Genomic DNA, 19,342 nt, shown 5'->3' on the forward strand with positions numbered 1-19,342 from the left:
TGAACTCATGGTGATCCTCCCAAGTGCTGGGGTTAGAGGCGTGTGCCACCACACCTGGCTCCAATTTTTTTTTTTTAAGTGTTTTATTTATTTGAGATAGAGAGAACTGACATGCCAAAGCCTCTAGCCTCTGCAAATGAACTGCAGACTCATGCGCTATCTTGTACACCTGGCTTACATGGGTCCTGGGGAACTGAACCTGGGTCTTAGACTTCACAGGCAGGCACCTTAACTGCTGAGCCATCTCTCCAGCCCCTGGCTCCAATTTTAACTTTTTTTTTTCATTTTTATTTATTTATTTGAGAGTAACAGAGATAGAGAGAAAGAGGCAGATATATATATAGAGAGAATGGGCATGCCAGGGCTTCCAGCCACTGCAAACAAACTCCAGACACATGAGTACCCTTGTGCATCTGGCTAATGTGGGTTCTGGGGAAATCGAACCTCGAACTGGGGTCCTTACACTTCACAGGCAAGCACTTTACCTCTAAGCCATCTCTCCAGCCCCCATTATTACTTTTTTTTTTTTTTTTTCAAGGTAGGGTTTCACTCTGGCCCAGGCTGCCCTGGAATTAACTATGGAGTCTCAGGGTGGCCTCGAACTCACGGTGATCCTCTGACCTCTGCCTCCCGAGTGCTGGGATTAAAGGCGTGCGCCACCATGCTGGCTCTCCCAATTATTATTTTTAAATGAATAAATGATAAGTAATATGAGAGTAAGAAAAAAAAATTGTTTTGGCGGGGAAGGTCTCATTATGCTGCTCAGGCTATTGCTGAACTTGTGGGACAAGTGATTCACCTGTCTCAGCCGCCCAAGTAGCTGCCACTTCAGGTGTGTGCCCACATGCATGGCTACTTGAAAACATTTTTTTTTGTTGGTTTTGTTTTTATTTTTCAAGATAGGGTCTCGCTCTAGCCTGGAATTTACCATGTAATCTCAGGCTGGCCTCATTCGAACTCATAGTGATCCTACTACCTCTGCCTCCTGAATGCTGGGACTAAAAGTATGTGTCACCATGCCCAATTCTGAGAACATTCTTTAGTAATAAAAATATTAGTTGGGCTGGTTAAATGGCTTAGTGATTAAGGTGTTTGCCTGCAAGGCCAAAGGACCCGGGTTCAATTCCCCAGGACCCATGTAAGCCAGATGCACAACGTAGTGTATGTGTCTAGAGTTCATTTGCAGAGGCTGGAGGCCTTGGTACACCTATTCTTTCCTTCTCTCTCAAATAATAAATAAAAGTAAAAACTTAAAAATATGTATTAGTTAACGAACTGTTAACGGTGAGCGTGCTCAACCGGCCCAGTGCCACAGTGAGTAATGGAGCTGTGCCACCCCAAAGCTTGTGCCTCACATCATCATACTCTGCTCACCTGGGCGATGTTGGCCTGGGAGGCCAGGCGGATCATGATGTCCAACTTCTCCAGCTTCACGTAGATGGGGTCATTGTACTTCACAAAGAAGACCTTCATCTCATGCTTCAAGATCTCAGGCCTGGTGGTGGGCCCAGATGGCCAGAGAACAAAAAGAAAGGCATAAGCCCTGTGAGACAGCCCTTCCTCATTTATTGGGGCATTCTTGAAGTCACAGGTAGGACCCAATGGCCAGGGAGATAGAGCCATCATTTTGGCTATGTGTTCATAGGCAGGATTCTGCCTGGCTACCCTGCCTTGTCTGGCCATGTCTCAGGAAGGGAAGAGGGAATTCATATTCAACAACAGCAGGTATGGGCTTCAATTCCAACTTGTGACCTCAGCTTCTGTTTCCTTGCCCATGAAACGTATATGACACTTCAGGAAAAGTGTCACTGCAGACCTGGATCTACTAGTTTTAGGCCTGGCATGTTACAATGAACACTGCTAAGCCTCAATTCAGCAGCCTGAGCAGAAACATTCATATACATTGCTGTGTGAGGAAGCCTTTCATGGATTCCTCCAGACTCCTTTATGATCCAACTGTCTAGTGCTCTTGTTAAGTCTTAGGTATGAGTGTAATGACATGCTAAACATGCTAGTCAGTCTCTTGCTGTGGGGGTGGTTGTGGGGACTCAGACTCCTGCACAATGGGCTGACGATGGCAGTGAGAGGAGAAGCATCTAACCCCACCGAGGCCTGTTTCAATAGCAGGTACTGTGAGCAGCCGAGCAGTCTACACACACCGCTGCTCTTCCCCGAAAGGAAACGACTTGCTACCTGGTGCTCTCAGATGGCATTTTCCCCATATGAGGAAACCAGGAGAGACTGTGAGGCTTGTACTAGTTACACACTAGATGGGAGGGAGCAAGATGAGAGCCACCCTCCTCTTTCTTATGTCTTCTTTTTTTTTTTTTGAGGTAGGGTTTTGCTCTAGCTCAGGCTGACCTGGAATTCACTATGCTGTCTGCAGGTGGCCTCAAACTCATGGCAATCCTCCTACCTCTGCCTCCCAAGAGCTGGGATTAAAGGCATGTGCCACCACGCCCAGCCCTTATTCCTACTTCTGTGCTCTTTCCAGAACATACATAAAAACAAAAAGAGGGCCAGGGAGATGGCTTAGAGGTTAAAGGCACTTGCCTGCAAAGCCTGCTGCCCATGGTTTGATTCCCCAGTACCCACAATGAGCCAGACACATGAAATGGCACATATACTTGGAGTTCATTTGCAGTGGCAAGAGCCCCTAGCATGCCCATACTTGTTCCTTCTCTTCTTCTCTCTCAAATAAATTAAAAAAAAATTTTTTTTTAATGAGGGTGCGTTTTGGAGAGATGGCTTAGTGGTTAAAGCACTTGCCTGTAAAGCCAAAGGACCCATGTCTCACTCCCCAGGACTCATACAAGCCAGGTGCATAAGATAATACCTGTGTCTGGAGTTCTTTTGCAGTGGCAGGAGGCCCTGGCACAGCCATTCTTTTTCCTCTCTCTCTGCCTCTTTCTCTCTTTCAAATAAATAAAATCACTAATTTTTTTTTTTAAATGAGGGGGCTGGAGAGATGGTTTAGCAGTTAAGGCACTGCCTGTGAAGACGAAGGACCCGCACTCAATTCCCCAGGACCCATGTGAGCCAGATGCACAAAGTGGCGCATGTGTCTGGAGTTCGTTTGCAGTGGCTGAAGCCCTGATGTGCCCATGCTCTCTCTTTCTTTCACACTCATATAATAGATAAATAAAAATAAATTAAAGTTAAAAAAAAAATAAAGGCTGCTTTGCTGGGCGTGGTGGTGTATGCCTTTAATCCTAGCACTCAGGAGGCAGATGTAGGAGAATTGCTGAGAATTCATGGCCACCCTGAGACTACATAGTGAATTCCAGGTCAGCCTCCATTATAGCCAGAGACCTTACTGTGAAAAAAACCCAGCAAACAAAAAAACAAAACAAAAAAATGCTGCTTTGAACACTGTCTGGTTTGAGGGATGTATGGGGCTGCATATCAGCCATAGATGATCATTAAAAAAAAATGAGGGGCTGGGGAGGTGGCTCAGTAGGTGACACACTTGCTGTATAAGCACGAGGACCTGCGTGCAGACCGGCCAGTGTGGTAGACTGCTGGTAGCCCCAGTGCTTGAGAGATGGAGACCGAGTCCTCAGGGCAAGCTGGCCAGCTACAGTAGTCAAATCGGCAAGCTCTGCATTCAAGTGAGAGGCCTTGCCTCAGTAAGTTAAGTTAGCTACGTCTTTCCTTTTTTTTTTTTTTTTTTTCCAAGGTAGGGTCTCACTCTAGCCCAGGCTGACCTGGAATTCACTATGTAGTCTCAGGGTGGCCTCAAACTCTTAGTGATCTTCTTACCTCTGCCTCCCAAGTGCTGGGATTAAAAAGGTGTGCACCACCATGTCTGGCTCTTTTTTTTTTTTTTAAGTGGGAAAGTGACTGAGGAAGACACTGATGTCAACCTCTGGCCTACACACACACAGTTGGGGGTGAAGCTGAGTGACAGGAACTCACGACTTGGTGTTGGGGAGGGACCGGCTGAGCAGGGAGTGCTTTCTGCTGCCCTATTAGGAAGGCAAGACCCTGAACGGGTAGCAGGAGGATGAGTCCTGTGATCAGGATTTGACTGAAGCTACCTTGGTCACATGTTAGGCTTGGCCCAGGTCATGACTGGGTGACATGGACAACATCTTAAGAGATTATCATGTTAAATATAGCACAAAGAGCCCTTCATGCTGATCTGGATCTACAAGTCCCTACATGCTCCTAAATCCAGTGACCCAAGGGCCTGGTGTGTCAAGACCCACATTACATCAGTGAAGCCTAGTCTCAGAGCTTTGTTTACTTCCCAAATCTTTTTATTTTTTATTTTGGTTTTCAAGGTAGGGTTTCACTCTAGTCCAGGCACACCTGGAAGTCACTCTTTAGTCTCAAGGTGGCCTTGAACTCATGGTGATCCTCCTACCTCTGCCTCCTGTGTGCTGGGTTTAAAGGTGTGTGCCACCACACCCAGCTACTTCCCAAATCTTAACAAATGCCCCAGTTCAAATGATATCTCTGGGCCCCAAGAAATACCAAGTGCCAGACTGACGCTGTAACAAGAGAGGGTATGCTACCTTCCAAGAGCATGACAACAAGGCTCTATTCACTGTGTACTCTGTTTCCTGCAGTAAAGCTTGCTATAATATGCATGTTTAATAGGAGTTGGTTGCTACTGTCAAGAACGCTGTTGACTAAAGGCTGGGGAGAACTCTGAGAGCAGACCCCCACCTAGTTGGATGGTGCCCTGACTCAAAGCTACCTCAGAGGGCGGAGGAGGTTGTTGCAGAAGCTTCAGACCCAGTGCTGCTGATGGTGTTTCAACACCCACCAGGACCAGGCCTCACCCTTGGGAGCAGTGACTTACAAATCTCTCCTGCAGGAGGGAAGCAGGCTCCTAGCATTCTGCTGAACTTGCTTGACAACCCTCCAAGACCTTGAGGCTGGTGCCAAGTCCATGGGTTTTCATCATCTGAGGACTTCAGTCTCAGGGAATCTGGTAAGAGCTATGGACTCTGCCCCCCAGAAAAATGCACTCACACAGAATCTTCCACCCTTTTTTTTTTTTTTGGTAGGGTGTCACTCTAGCCCAGGCTGACCTGGAATTCACTATATAGTCTCAGGGTGGCCTTGAACTCATGGTGACCCTCCTACCTCTGCCTCCCGTGTGCTGGGATTAAAGGCATGCGCCATCATGGCTGGATCCTTCACCCTTTCTTAAGAGAGTTCTGTGGACCTATGCCACTCAATGCCAGGGAGAAAAAGCTCCATACTTGCCTTTACTTGCCCATTCTGAGGCTGCATTAGGGCTTCTCAACCTCAGCACTGTTACTGGGCCAGGCAGTATTGAATAGGAAGCAGTGTCCCTGGTCTCTACCCACTAAATGCCAGCGGCAGTCTCCACTTGTGACAACCAAATATGTCTCCAGACATTGCCAAATGTTGCCTGGGGGACAAAAGTTGACTGGATGAGAATTCTTGGATTCAAGTGTTCTTTAGACTTCTTCTTTTTCTTTTTCTTTTTCTTTTTTTTTTTTTTTTCAAGGTAGGGTCGCCCTATAGCCCAGGCTGATCTGGAATTCACTATGAAGTTCTCAGGCTGCTTCCCGAGTGCTGGGATTAAAGGCGTGCACCCCCACACCCCGCTGTCTTTAGACTTCTTATACGTGGCAGGTGAGTCTCCCTCCTGTGGGTATCAGCTATGTGTAGCGGGGCGGTTACCTTTTCTGCACAATGAGGTTGATGTTGCGCAGGGCGACATACTGCAGTTCTGGCTCTGCCGACAGCAGGGTGACCAGCGGCGGGGCCAGCTTCTTGAGCAGGGTGCCATAGTAGTCCAGGTCCTTGGACAGCATCTCCATGAACTTCATGAGTACCTTCACAGCAGACAGCACCACTGCCGAGTTGGCATGGGAGAGCCTGGGAGTGACCCGCTCACAGATGCTGGGATCCAGAAAGAGGTAAGGGAAGAGTCCTGTTTTCAGTCACCAAAATAGGGAGCCTTTTTTTTTTTTTTTTAAGATAGGTCCTCATGTACCCCAGGAGAATCTCAAGCTTGCTTACATAGTTGAGGATGACCTAGAAGTTGTACACCATGCCTGGATTATTTGGTGCTGGGGATCAAACCTGAGGCTTTGAACATGTCAGGTAAACACTCTACCATCTGAACTACAATCCCAGCCCCAAACGGTATGTTTGCTGTAGGAGGATGATCGAGAGTCTCACTCTGACTCTAATTATACCCCAATCTCTCTGAGCCTCAGTTTCCCCATCTAAACGCAAATATGATGGTGCCTACTTCACAAGGCCGTTAGGGGCTGAAGTGAGCTTGTACTTGCAAAGGACAAACAAGTGCCTGGCACACAGTCACCACTCTTGAAAGGTCAGCTCCTTCCTGTCCCCACTGCTGGGGCATTCATTCATATTGGTCAGGTCTGAAGCTCAGCCCTGTACCATTCCTTCCACCTCTCTAAACTACAGTCCCTTCATCTGTTCAGCCAATGATCAAGACACACTTCACAGAGTTGCTCTGAAGATTATCTGCACCCAGCAGAGGCAGAGGCACAGAGTGAGAACTGGATTCAGTGAATGGTGACTCTGAAGCTACCCAGCCCCAGACTCGGCCCACGTGACTGGGGTCTTTGTCAGCAGCTCCCAAGTCAAGCCCCTCGTGTGCCACAACAAGCAGTGAGTTCACTACCTGAAGCACACTACTGGCCTGGCTCTGGAAATGGGAGCTGGCTGGCTCTCCTGAGGTGTGTCTGATGCTGACCTGTGGGAGAAGGCACTGCAAATAAGCCCACTCAGACCTGAGGTCCAGCTCATGGAGTACCCTCTGAATGAACCATGTCTAGTTTAGCTGGCAAGCAAGGGGGTGTCTACTCACCTCTGGGCCTCACGGTCGTCCTTGGGCGTGTAGTTGGCCAAACAGTCCAGAATGAAGATCTGGCCCCACTCAGTGCACTCGTTCAGGGCTGTCAGTAGTTTGTTGATGGACTGTGGGTTCAGGTCAAGCAGGTTGCTGCTGGGGTGAGACTCTGCAATCTCTGAGAGGGCAGCCACTGCATTTGCCACTACCTGGTTGAAGGGGCAGAAGGGGAGAGACTGGAGGTACTGTTCAGGACAGGAAGCAGGGGTCTAACGACGCTGGCTGATTAGAGATGGAACATCCCGAAAGGGGAACGACCAGTCATCAAGGAGGCTCAGCCTACTATAAGCATTCACTCTACAGCCTCCTGTGCAAAGTGGAGCTGAGCAGACGCATCTGCCATGGGGAAGGGGGAAGAAAGAAAAGGCCCATCTCCAGGGACCTGGCAACTGTAAGCAACGTCAGCTACCAACACAACGGCCTCCAGCTACAGGCCAGAGCCGCTCATTTCATTGGTTGCCAACTAAACTTTTCAGAGACAGAAGATTCCCGCAGATTATCCAAGGCTGCTAGGAGAGGATGGGCTGGGATAGAGAGGGACGTAATAATGCTCTGAGTCCTCAACTGATTCTACCACGGCAGTGCTTTATGTCTTTTTTATATTTTACTTATTCATTTATTTGGAGGGAAAGAGAAAGATGCAGATAGAGAAAAATCGGTGTGCCAGGGCCTCTAACCACTGCAAATGAACTACAGATGCATGTGCTACCTCGTGCATCTAGCTTTTCGTGAGTACTGGGGAATCAAACCTGGGTCCTTAGGTTTCAGCTAAGCCATCTCCCCAGCTCAATGCCTATCTTTTTTTTCCTCCAAGATAGGGTCTCACTCTAGCCCAGGCTGACTTTGAATTCACTCTGTAGTCCCAGGTTGGCCTTGAATTCATGGTGATCCTCCTACCCCTCGAGTGCTGGGATTAAAGGTATGTGCCACCACACCCAGCTCCTTTTTAAGTTTTTTTGAGGTAGGGTCTCCCTCTAGCCCAGGCTGACCTGGAATTGATTCTGCAGTCTCAGGGTGGCCTCAAACTCACAGCGATTCTCCCACTTCTGCTTCCAAGTAGAGTGCTGGGATTAAAGGCATGCGTCACCATACTCAGCTTTTATTTTCTTATTCTTTTTACTCTGCCAGTCTGTACTGGTTGTCAGTGTTTGGAAGTGACCAGTGTTTCTGTTGCATGGGGAGCTGTGCCCAGAGGTTTAAGCACTTGAAGACCCCCACCTTTCTTTTCGAGGCAGGGTCTCCTCTAGTTCAAGCTGACCTGGAATTCACTATGTAGTCTCAGGGTGACCTCAAACTCTCAGCAATCCTCCTACCTCTGCACCTCCCAAGTGCTGGGATTAAAGGTGTGTGCCACCATGCCCAGCTTTCCTTCATTTTTTAGATTTTTGAGACAGGATCTTATCATAGAGCACAGGCTGGCCTTGAACTCTCTGTCTTCCTGACTCAGCCTCTGGAGTTCTGGAATTAGAGGTGTTGTGCATTTCAAACAATTCCTGCCAAAGGTCTATGCAAACTACTGCCACTGTGAGGGGAATGGGAATGGGGTTCCCACCTACTACATCCTGGTGTCTTGTCTTGTCTTCCACACTATGGTACTTATTTTTTTTTTTTTAGTTTTAAATTTATTTTATTTATTTGTTTGAGAGAAAGAGGGAGGGAGGGGGGACGCGTGCGTGCATGCACTCTTACACACACACACACTCACACACACACACACACACACACACGCATGCGTGCACGCGCGCGCACGCCAGGGCCTTCAGCCACTGCAAACGAACTCCAGACACATGTGCCACCTTGTGCATCTGGCTTACATGGGTCCTGGGGTTCTTTGACTTTGCTGGCAAACACCTTAACTAAGCTAAGCCATCTCTCCAGCCCCACACTAAGGTATTTTAAGGGTAATTCTCTATAACCTGCAAAGATGTGGGGAAAGAGAAAAGAACTGTGTGCTCAGAACACAAGAGAGGTCTTGATGAGGAGACAGAGGCACTCACAGCCACCCGCAGGGAAGAACACTGGTTATACACTGGCTGTGTGTCGGTAAGTTCAGCTAATGCCAACCACGTGACCTTCCTAGCACTCCTGCCAGCTCCAGAAAATGAGGGAAAGAGGGATCTGGAATTAGGCAGCTTGTCCGTAGAGAGTTAGAGAAGGAAATCTAGGTCTAGCTCCCTGCAAAAATGTTCCTCTGTGAGGAACAGGCACAATTATCCACTCAGCAAGACCCTAGCTTCTAGGAAAGGGGGAAACCAGGTAGAAGTGAAGTCAAGGTCTTCCCAGGCAACCATAGAGGTAGCAGAGGTGGCACAGTGAGTGTCAGGAGCTTACCATGGGGTTAGAGTCAGAGATGAGGTCTTTAAGGGTGTCCAGGAAGCCCTGGTCCTCTACCAGCTGGGCATTGATGTCATGCAGCTTGGCCACACATACAGCTGCTGTCTTGCGCACATAAGGGTCCTCATCCTTCAGGCACTTCCGGAGTGGCTCGCACAAGTACTCTGTGATCTTGTCAACTCGGATGCAGCCCATGGTCCTCACAGCCAGGGCTCGGATGAGAGGATTGGGGTCCTCACAGTCCTGAGGGGAACCAGCCATTGGTCAGGGGCAGGACGGGGTGTCACCTGTGGCTTCCTGGTCTGCAGCTCTGAACAACATCAGGGATCTCCACCAACCAGAGCTGACAGTACCCAAAGAAAATGACAAGTAGTGGACACCTAGTACATGCCGGATGTGTGAGGGACTCTACATGCTGTTTCTCTTGATGATCTGAACTCTGTTTTACAGGTCAGCTCTTGGGAAAGTTGGGTGCTCACCCAATATCACAGAGGAGAGTGGTGATCCAAACCCATCTAGCATCACAGACCTCAATCTCTTTCTCTTTTTTTTTTTTTTAAGGCAGGGTCTCACTCCAGCCCAGGCTGACCTGGAACAGCCCCTGAAGCTCCAGGCTGGCCTCGAACTCATGGTGATCCTCCTACCTCTCTGCCTCCCAAGTCTTGGAATTAACAGTGTGTGTCAACTCTCTCTCTCTATGATTTATTTATTTATTTGAGACACAGAGAAGGATAGAGAGAGAGAGAGAGAGAGAAAGAGAGAGAATGGGCATGTCAGGGCCTCTAGCCACTGCAAATGAACTCCAGATGCATGTGTCACCATGTGCATCTGGCTTACATAGGACCTGGAGAATTGAACCTGGGTCCTTAGGCTTCACAGGCAAGTGCCTTAACCACTAAGCTATCTCCCCAGCGCTTTCTTTTTTTAAGATAAGGTTTTGCCATGTTGCTTAGAATGGTCTGGAATTCACTATGTAGCTCAAACTGACCCAGAGCTCACAGCAATCTTTGTTCCTTAGCCTCCCAGCTGCTGGGCTTACAGGCATGTGTAGCCATATCCTGCCTTACAGGCTTCACTTTCTGCTGCCACAGAAGCCCTCCTTTTCCTGTGTGTGAGCAACAACAGGGCTACAAGTCAATGTTCAAGTTCCTGTTTTTACTCCTCACCCGAGGACAAAGAATGTATAAAAGAGCCAGCTGAAAAGAGAAGAGAGCTGGTCTCAGCTGGCTGCTGAATCCTGCCCAGCCTAGGAAAAGAGTCACCACGTGCGGCACAATCTCACAGTAAATGAATGGAGCAGGGCCTCTAGCACCTATGGTTCCGTGGGGAAAGGGCGCCCTCTGCTGGAGGGCGAGGCCCTCGGCCTGCATAGGCACAGTCTGGGAACCAGAGAGTTTCTATCCAAGTTAGCAGACCCTGCCCCAAAGAGTCCAAGGGAACACAGGGCAGTGAGCAGACCTTACCCCCACCCCCATTCTCACTGCACACTCACCTTCACAAAGGTGTTGACGGCCATAATGGCCATGTCGGGCTGACTCTTTGCATAGTTCATCAAGTACAGGTACACCAGTTTCTTTAGCTCTAGGTTGTCCGTCTGCATGCAGTTCACCACATCGGGGAAGAGGGCACTGCAAGTTCAAAGGGGGGGGGGGTCTCAATAGAGGACAGGCTGAAGGCAGGGCCAGTGGGCAGGAGGGCAATGGGAGGCAGGTAAGAGGAAGGCAAACAGGTCTTCCTGGTACAAGCAGGGCATCAACAATGCTGTAACCAAGAACACCTGACCGAAGAAAAGGAAGCTCAAATGGTGCTTTGAGAAACACAAACACCGCCGCTCCCTCCCCCCCGCGCCCCCCCCCTTGACACACACCTTTGTTCTTTTCATGGGGTACAAACATGACTTCTGGACCTCCCCAAACCCAGTTCTCTACCTCTTGCTAGCTCTAAGACACAGGAAAACTTCTTTTAGTCCCAAAGTCTCATTTGTAAGAGGTACAACCAAAACTCACTTTAGTTGGGCATGGTGGTGCACACCTTTAATCCCAGCACTCGGGAGGCAGAGGCAGAAGGATTGCTGTGAGTTCAAGACTACACAGTGAATTCCAGGTCAGCCTGGGCTAGAGCAAGACCTTATTTTGAAAAACAGAAAAACACAACAACAACAAAAAAACCCAACTTACTTTACAGCTAGAGCTGTAGCTCAGTGGTAAAGACTTGTCCAGCATGCTCAAGGCCTGGAGTTCAGCGCCCAGCACTACTGTTCCTCACCTCCAGAAATTCACTTCACAGGGTCCTTGTCATTCTTTCTTTTGTTTTTGTTGTTGTTTTACAAGGTAGGGTCTCGCTGTAGCTCGGGATGACCTGGAATTCACTATGTAGTCTCAGGGTAGCCTCGAGCTCACAGCAATCCTCCTACCTCTGCCTCCTGAGTGCTGGGATTAAAGGCGTGCGCCACCACACCCAGCTTTTTTGGTGATTCTTAAAAAGACAGCACACATAGGGCTGGAGAGATGGCTCAGCAGTTAAAGACAGCCTACATAGAGTGTCTGGTCTTTGCTGAGTAAACAGAAATGATACTTTTCCTCTCTGATACTTAAATAGCCCCTTACATGGGCTGTTGGTTCCACACTGTCATAGGGAAGCAGAGATATGCTGCTTTTACCACAACAGCCAGCTCTGGCACCCAATAATAACCTGCAGAACATGTAGGGAACACACACCATATGCCAAGTGTGGTGCTGGCGTGTGACACACTTCATTTAACAGTCCAAACTCAGGAAAGCACACACATTTCATAGATAGTTCTGAGGTTCAGAAACGTCCAATACCAATACCATGTCTGGGGAGCCAGGTCTAACTGTGACTCCCACTACACTGGGTGGAGCCCTTTCCAGCACAGCATAGCACCACAGTGGTCCCAGGGTTACAGGCTTTCCCTCTCACATACTGAGGTAGCTTCTCACTCTATTCGGGCTCATCTGGAACTCACTCTGCAGCCTCAGGGTGGCCACACTAGCTCAACTTCCCCAGATAGCAGCAATCCTTGGGAACCTCGGAGAAGGGACTCACCACACCCTCTCTAATGCCTGTTGCCCGTTCAACCCACTCACTTCACTCCATTATTGCTTGACCCATCGGCATTTGAGCCCTTGACTCCTGTGTGTGTGTGTGCGGTGGTGTGTGGGGGGCTTATGTTTGAAAGAAAGGTTTGCAAAAGGAGCTATATAAGGAAAGATGTGGGTTTCTTTTTTTAAAAAAAAAAAAAAACATTTTATTTATTTATTTATTTATTAGACACAGAGGGACAGAGGGAGAGAGATTGGGCGTGCCAGGGCCTCTAGCCACTGCAAACAAACTCCAGACACATGTGCCACGATGTACATCTGGCTAACGTGGAACCTGGAGAATTGAACCTGGCTCTTTTGGCAAGTGCCTTAACCACTAAGCCATCTCTCCAGCCCAATACAGGTTTCTCTCTTTCTTTTTTTTTTTTAAGTTTCATTTCATTTATTTATTTTAATTATTTTGTTTATTTTTATTTATTTATTTGAGAACAACAGAGGGAGAAAGAATGGGCACGCCAGGGCCTCCAGCCACTGCAAGCGTGCGCCCCCTTGTGCATTTGGCTAACGTGGGTCCTGGGGAATTGAGCCTTGAACCAGAGTTCTTAGGCTTCACAGGCAAGCACTTAACTGCTAAGCCAGCACCTGATGCAGATTTCTTGAAACCAAAAGGGAGCTCTGAACTAGACTCAAACTATGAACCCTCCCATCTGGCAGTTACCAGCCTCCTTCTGCACACCTGACATCTTTGCCTACAGTCATTGATGCGATCACTTTCTTTACGGCTTCCTTCTTCTTCTCCTTCTTGTCACTGTTGAGCTCTGCCTTCAGCTCGAAGATCTCCCCTAAGGAAAGGAGACAGGCATGAGCAATCCATCCCAGCACGAGACGATTCTTTGCTCCAACTTCACAGAGAACTGAGGGAGGTAGGACAGCTTTAGGACCCTAGTCTCAGGAAGGACAGTGGAAAATTAGTGCTGATTAGGAGAGGAATGGTGGTGGAAGCATGAAGGCCATGCTGAATTGACACAATAGTAACCATGGGGCTAACAGAGGTCCTGGGGGAGATAAAAGCATGCAGGCAGGCCTGCTCAGCTGGGCTATTAAAATGCAGAAGATAGCAATGTTTAGCCTTCTCTCACTCAAAGCTGGACACAATGGACCTGGGTTACCAGGGATTGTGGAGAGGGCAAAATGTGACTGATCCCACACATAGGCTTTTCCTGTTTTCCCAGAACCTTGAATTCAAACAGCTTGCTTGGGATTTCACTTCCTGAGCCAGTGGGTGCTGCTCAGCCCAGAAGTGGGCACTCAGCTGCTTCACAAGGCTACAGCATGCAACACAGCATTCTTAAGAACTCATCACATGGAAAAAGGGAATGAGGAAGTGGGGTTGCCACAGCCCTGCTTTGGAGATCATCAGGACCCTGCTAAAAGATTAGTGGGCAGAATACGTTTCCTGAGACACTCTCTGAGCGCAGTACTGCTTTTCCCACACCTTTTCTCATTTCATCTTCAGACCTACCCACCTTTCCTCTCGTTTTCTAGATGTGCAGATGGAAGCTGAAGAGCTCCACTGAGTTAGCAGGTGGGAAGGGAAGATTCAAAACCACCCTCGGAAGCCCAAGCTTCTAAGTCCCTAGGCATGGTCCTGCCCTAGACATTCTTTTGCTTCTCTGAACCTGTCTCCTTTCCTGTTCCCGCTCCCTGACCCTCAGTGGTGAAATGTTCATCTTGGTGCCTGGTACTCTGCTCTACATTAAGGATGACTGTTATTATGATTAATTTGGGTTTCCTTCCATTTAGGATGGAAGTAAAGGAGGGACTATTATGTAGGAAAAGATACGGAGAAAGTTCTAGATAAGATTTATAATAAGAAAGAAAACAAGTTCGTTTTTATCATGATTTAACAATGTAGAGCTCAGCAGAGAATTGTCAACTGAGAAAAAAACAAACAGGTAGTTAAAAATAATCACCCCGGGGGCTGGAGAGACGGCTTAGTGGTTAAGGCACTTGCCTGCGAAGCCTAAGGACCCAGGTTTGATTCCCCTGTACCCACAAGATGTGCATGTGTCTGGAGTTTGTTTGCAGTGGCTGGAGGCCCTGGTATGCCCATCCTCTTTCTCTTTCTCAAATAATAAAATAAAAATATCTTAAAAAAAAAAAATCACCCAGTGCAATAGTGGCACATCTGTTATGGGGAAACCAACTGCCCTCGAATTGGACTGGAGGCCCGCTCCATGGGAGGGAATACATCCCTGAAAACTTAAAATAGGGGTAGTCATGAGCCCTAGGGGTGTAACATCTGCTGTTGTCTGGCTAAATGTATATACTATGCTTATCGAACTGCCCAGTAAGCACTTCTGTTAATGTTCATAACCTTAAAATGCTACTGTCCCTTTTGGTAGAGAATCTTCTCTTTTCAGATGGCAGTGACCTTGGGACAACTCAGAAGGTATCACAGTGATGGAAAAAAATGACCGCAGTGCTCAGTACTGCAATATCTCTATCATACCCTCCAAGGCTCAGGGTCTAATGCAGAAGAGGTGGCAGAAAGAATGTAAGAGCCAAAGGAAGAGTAGGACTCCATACAACGTGTTCCCTCCAGACACAAAATGGCCTGGATATCCATGGCCTCACAGTGCCTGACACTACCTGTACAAGATCATTGTAAGAGGAGGAAAAGATCATGACATCAAAATTAAAAGAGAGACTGATTGAGATGGGGAGGGGTTATGATGGAGAATGGAATTTCAAAGGGGAAAGTGGGGGGAGGGAGGGTATTACCATGGGGTATTTTTTATAATCATGGAAGTCGTTAATAAAAATTTGGAAGCAAAAAGAAAGGTGTATGAAAATAAATAAAAATATTAAAAAAAAATAATCACCCAGCAAAGGTGCAGCAGAGCCACATCAAGAATATTGCTCTGGGCTGGAGAGATGGCTTAGTGGTTAAGCACTTGCCTGTGAAGCCTAAGGACCCCGGTTCAAGGCTTGATTCCCCAGGACCCACGTTAGCCAGATGCACAAGGGGGCGCATGCGTCTGGAGTTCGTTTGCAGTGGCTGGAGGCCCTGGCACACCCATTCTCCCTCTCTCTATCTGCCTCTTTCTCTGTCTGTCACTCTCAAATAAATAAAATAAAATAAATATTAAAAAAAAGAATATTGCTCTATGTCTCTTCTGAGGAAACCAGTCACTCTAATTGAACCAGAGGCCTGTTTCATGGGAGGGAATACACGGCCGGTACTAAAAACCCTGATGTCAGACTCAAGATTTCAACCCGGGCATTTCTCTCCAGAAACTTCCCAAAAGAAATCTCATCACTATAACACTGACACTCAGTACTAAGGTCACTACTTGCACCCTACTGCTGCCCCACCCCCACCTGGCCCCATTCCAACGGTCCCTGCTCATGTCTCCTTTTGCCGATGACTCAGGTCCTCTCCCCCACATTCCTCTTTAGCTGGCTAGGTTTACCTGGAGTTCTCTCACAGCTCTCTCTCTCTCTCTCTCTCTCTCTCTCTCTCTCTCTCTCCACACACACACCCCTTTACTGTGGTTACTCCTTAACAGACTGTCTTCCCAATTTGTTATCTTGCAGACACAGTAAATTCTGCCTCTCTTTTCCACTGTACATAATAGGCACTCAATAAAAACCAGCTAGTGATGTGCACTGTGCAGTCCCAGCTACTTAGGAGGGTGAGGCAAGAGGAGCCCAAGTTTGAGGCCATCTTGGGCAATATAGTAATATAATAGTTTCTCCTCTCCTCCCTCCTCACTCTTCTCTCCCAGTCTTATATAGCCAAGGCTGGTCTTGAACTTGCTATGTAGCCAAGAATGGCCTTGAACTCCTGATCCTTCTACCTCTGCCTTCTGAGTGTTACTGATATTATAGGTGTGAGCCATCACTTCTGGCAAGATTCTGTCTCCCAAAAAACAAACAAACAAAAAGTGGCTAGACTAATAAAATGCCTGCTAAGGGCAGACTCCATGATCTGGCCCAGCTGACTCAACAAGACTCTTTCCATCTGGTTAGCAAGCATGGCCAACCTCACTTGAAGGAAGGAAGGAAGGAGGGGCTGGAAGGGCTGGCCAGAGAGGTTAAAGCATACTTGTAGGCCACAACATCTTCCATTTCCTTAAAAGAAGAAAGGACTTAAGTTTCCAACAACATAACCCTAACTTATCAAATTTTAGTGCAGCAACCCAATTGACAATAATACTGAGTCATGAGAACTGTTAAGAAATGCTTAAGATAATGTTACATGAAAAACAGGATACAAGGAAAAGAGTGCTCACAGATAAGAAACAGCATATACATGTACACACACACACACATACACAGAGCAGAGTTGCTGTAAGACTGTATACTTGCTTTCCCTAGTGTGTGGGACAAACCACCATATTTAAGTCATTGGGGAACAAACAGGGGCTTCCCCTAGTCCCTATACTTGGAGCTAATGTTCTTCCCTTCCTGAGTTTTAAAGGTAACAAGCAGTTTCTTAGACCATCAACAGTTCATGGTTCAGGGTCGCCACTCCCTCCCAAGTCTCCAGACTCGCACCCTACCCCCACTCCCCAGCAAGGCAGGAAGAAGGCAGAAAGGTCAGGAGGGGAAAAGCAGGATGGATCCACAATGAAACACAATACCTTTTTTGGTCGTGGTGAAGTATTTTGAGTCGGTCATTTTGGTCCCTTATCTGTGGCCAGACTGCAAGAGAGGGAAGAGAGGCATGCATTTGTGTTTGACTCCATTTTCAGTTAGGGTAAGCGGGGGAAGGGAGAGAAAGATCCAGCACACACAACAAAGGAAAAGGTAGCTGATTCTATCTTTTCAGGGCAAATGAAAAGACCACAGCTGGTCAAATTCTGGAGAGTAATTATGAGGAATTTGTCAAAATTTTGGATAGAAAGGGGAGAGAAGGGGTAAGATGGCAGCATAGCAGCCATGTCAAAGCTGTCTAGGGAAGGAAATAAGCAGAGAAGCAGCAATATATACTCTTCTACCAAAAAGTGAAGGTGTGTAAGTTTTATCAAACACAGCAAGAAGCAGAAGACACTAAGATCTTCCAGAAAGGGGGGGGGGACCAGCCAGAATCCTGCTGAGGCACCAACGCATGGTCCATGCAGAGCTATAAGAGAAGAAACCAGGTGGAAGGATTTTCCACTCATGTCAGCCTCCTCGCAAAGTCAAGAAACCTGAAGGGGAAGACAGCAGGGACCAGCTGAGCAGCTCCGGTACAGCTCCAGGCATCTTGCACAACTTCCCATCCCTCAACCGTCTGTGCTGTGAGCCTCCAGAGAACTCAGTCACCTCCGGCAGCAGGGCATCCAGCACAGCTGATCAGAACCCCAGATGCACAGGGCAACAGAGAGGGACTGAGGTGGGCACTCAGCATTGATGAGATCGGAAGCCATCCCAAAAGATAACAGGGTCTACCTATACAAAGATAGGTGCATAGGCCTGCACTGGAAGTGCTAATCTCTCTTTCCATGTCAGGGCAGGCTATGTATTACATATTCTTGGTTGGCTTTGCCATTCTCAAATAAACTGTATTTTGGGGTTGAAAAAGAAATTGCATGTATGTATCTTTTGACCAAGCAACCCTACTTCTAGGAATCTTTCCCTCAGAAATGTCTACCTCAACATATGGTTTTTACTGGTATCACTCACTATCCATGATTGTATCACTGGAAACAACTTAAATGCCTACCAGCAAGGGCATGGTTAATGTTTCTGGAAGACTCCACAGAATAAAAGCACTTACTAGTCACAGACACAGTCACAGCAGGCCCTTGTGGCGCGCATCCTGCCCAGCACATTCTAAATGCTCCAGAGCTGAGGAGCTCCGCAAAGCCTCCTCCAGAGGTTCTATCATCATCCCATGCAGACAGACAAGCTCCAGAAAGGTGAAGTTTAAGGAGCTAGGGCAAGTCTGGGCCTGGTGGTGCACACCTTTAATCCCAGCACTTGGGAGGCAGAGGTAGGAGGATCGCTGTGAGTTCGAGACCATCCTGAGCCTATGTAGTAAATTCCAGGTCAGCCTGGACTACAGTGAGACCCTAACAAAAACCTCAAAACAAGAGAGGAAGCTAGGGTGATTTCTTCTTCCCTTGTTTGCCAAGGTTCTAAAATCAATGATATATGCTGTTATCTCTGCAGAGGCCTAGAAAATGCAAAGTACAGCATTTATCAAGTCTGTCTGGCCAGTTTTCTCAAGATATCATAGTGCAAAATATTGAAGTCAGCAGGTCAAGGAATATACCAAAGCTTGCTTATTCAACAAGTATCACAGAATATCTCCTACACTGCTCAACAGTCTGCTTGACCAACAGATGAATTAAAAAAAAAGGGGGGGGGTTGGAGGGATGGCTTAGAAGTTAAGACATTTGCCTGCAAAGCCAAAGGACCCAGGTTCGATTCCCCAGGACCCACGTAAGCCAGATGTACAAGGAGGCACACGTGTCTGGAGTTCATTAGCAGTGGCTGGAGGCCCTGGCACACCCATGTGCTTGCTCATTCTCTCTCTCTCTCTCTGTCAAATAAATAATAAAGAAATAAAAATAAAATACTTTTTAAAAAGTTGAGCAGACACAGACCATGGCATCACATACCTGCAATCTTAGTACTAGGGAGGTCGCGGCAGAAGGATCATAAAGCTAAGGCTGGCCTGTGACCCTGTCTCAACCAAACAAACAAAAAGGCTACCCAGTGATACAGATTAGGAGCAAGGTGGTTTTGTTGTGTGTTTTTTGTTTATTTCCTGATAGGCAGTCAACTAGGGACTGGCCCACAGAAACATGGATGCTATCTTGCCTGCCCTGGCAGGACTAGAACTAATGACTGATCTACTAACATTCAAGATGTTTGCAACAACCTTCTGTACCCGCCCCCCAATTCTCACTCTTAGCCTTTGTGGGTGGGGCTCTTCCTCAATCAGCATCTCTCCCTACACACATGAACCTGGTGACGAGGCTTGTTCTAAGTGGATGTCTGATTCATATAAGGGGACCTGAAATATGCTTACTCCGCCTCTCCACCCTGCCACACAGAGACCTATCCCTATGGGAAGGAG

The 19,342-nt window shown here is 47.6% G+C and overlaps 1 protein-coding gene across 5 annotated transcripts in view; it reads right to left on the reverse strand.

Moving 5' to 3' along the window:
- Positions 1 to 19,342, reverse strand: part of Ap1b1 (adaptor related protein complex 1 subunit beta 1) — a 70,526-nt gene that overhangs the window by 24,255 nt on the left and 26,929 nt on the right. For all 5 annotated transcript variants that reach the window (XM_004664041.2, XM_004664040.2, XM_004664044.2 and 2 more), the window contains exons 2-8: positions 16,917 to 16,977; positions 13,004 to 13,109; positions 10,698 to 10,833; positions 9,203 to 9,448; positions 6,830 to 7,020; positions 5,665 to 5,886; positions 1,375 to 1,495 (exon numbers count right to left, since the gene is read on the reverse strand). In XM_004664041.2, the coding sequence (XP_004664098.1) occupies positions 1,375 to 1,495; positions 5,665 to 5,886; positions 6,830 to 7,020; positions 9,203 to 9,448; positions 10,698 to 10,833; positions 13,004 to 13,109; positions 16,917 to 16,953 (1,059 nt within the window). In that variant the 5' untranslated portion in view covers positions 16,954 to 16,977. The remainder of the gene's footprint in view (positions 1 to 1,374; positions 1,496 to 5,664; positions 5,887 to 6,829; positions 7,021 to 9,202; positions 9,449 to 10,697; positions 10,834 to 13,003; positions 13,110 to 16,916; positions 16,978 to 19,342) is intronic.

This window comes from Jaculus jaculus, chromosome 13, assembly GCF_020740685.1.
Source record: "Jaculus jaculus isolate mJacJac1 chromosome 13, mJacJac1.mat.Y.cur, whole genome shotgun sequence".
In the NCBI taxonomy this organism is placed as follows: domain Eukaryota; kingdom Metazoa; phylum Chordata; class Mammalia; order Rodentia; family Dipodidae; genus Jaculus; species Jaculus jaculus.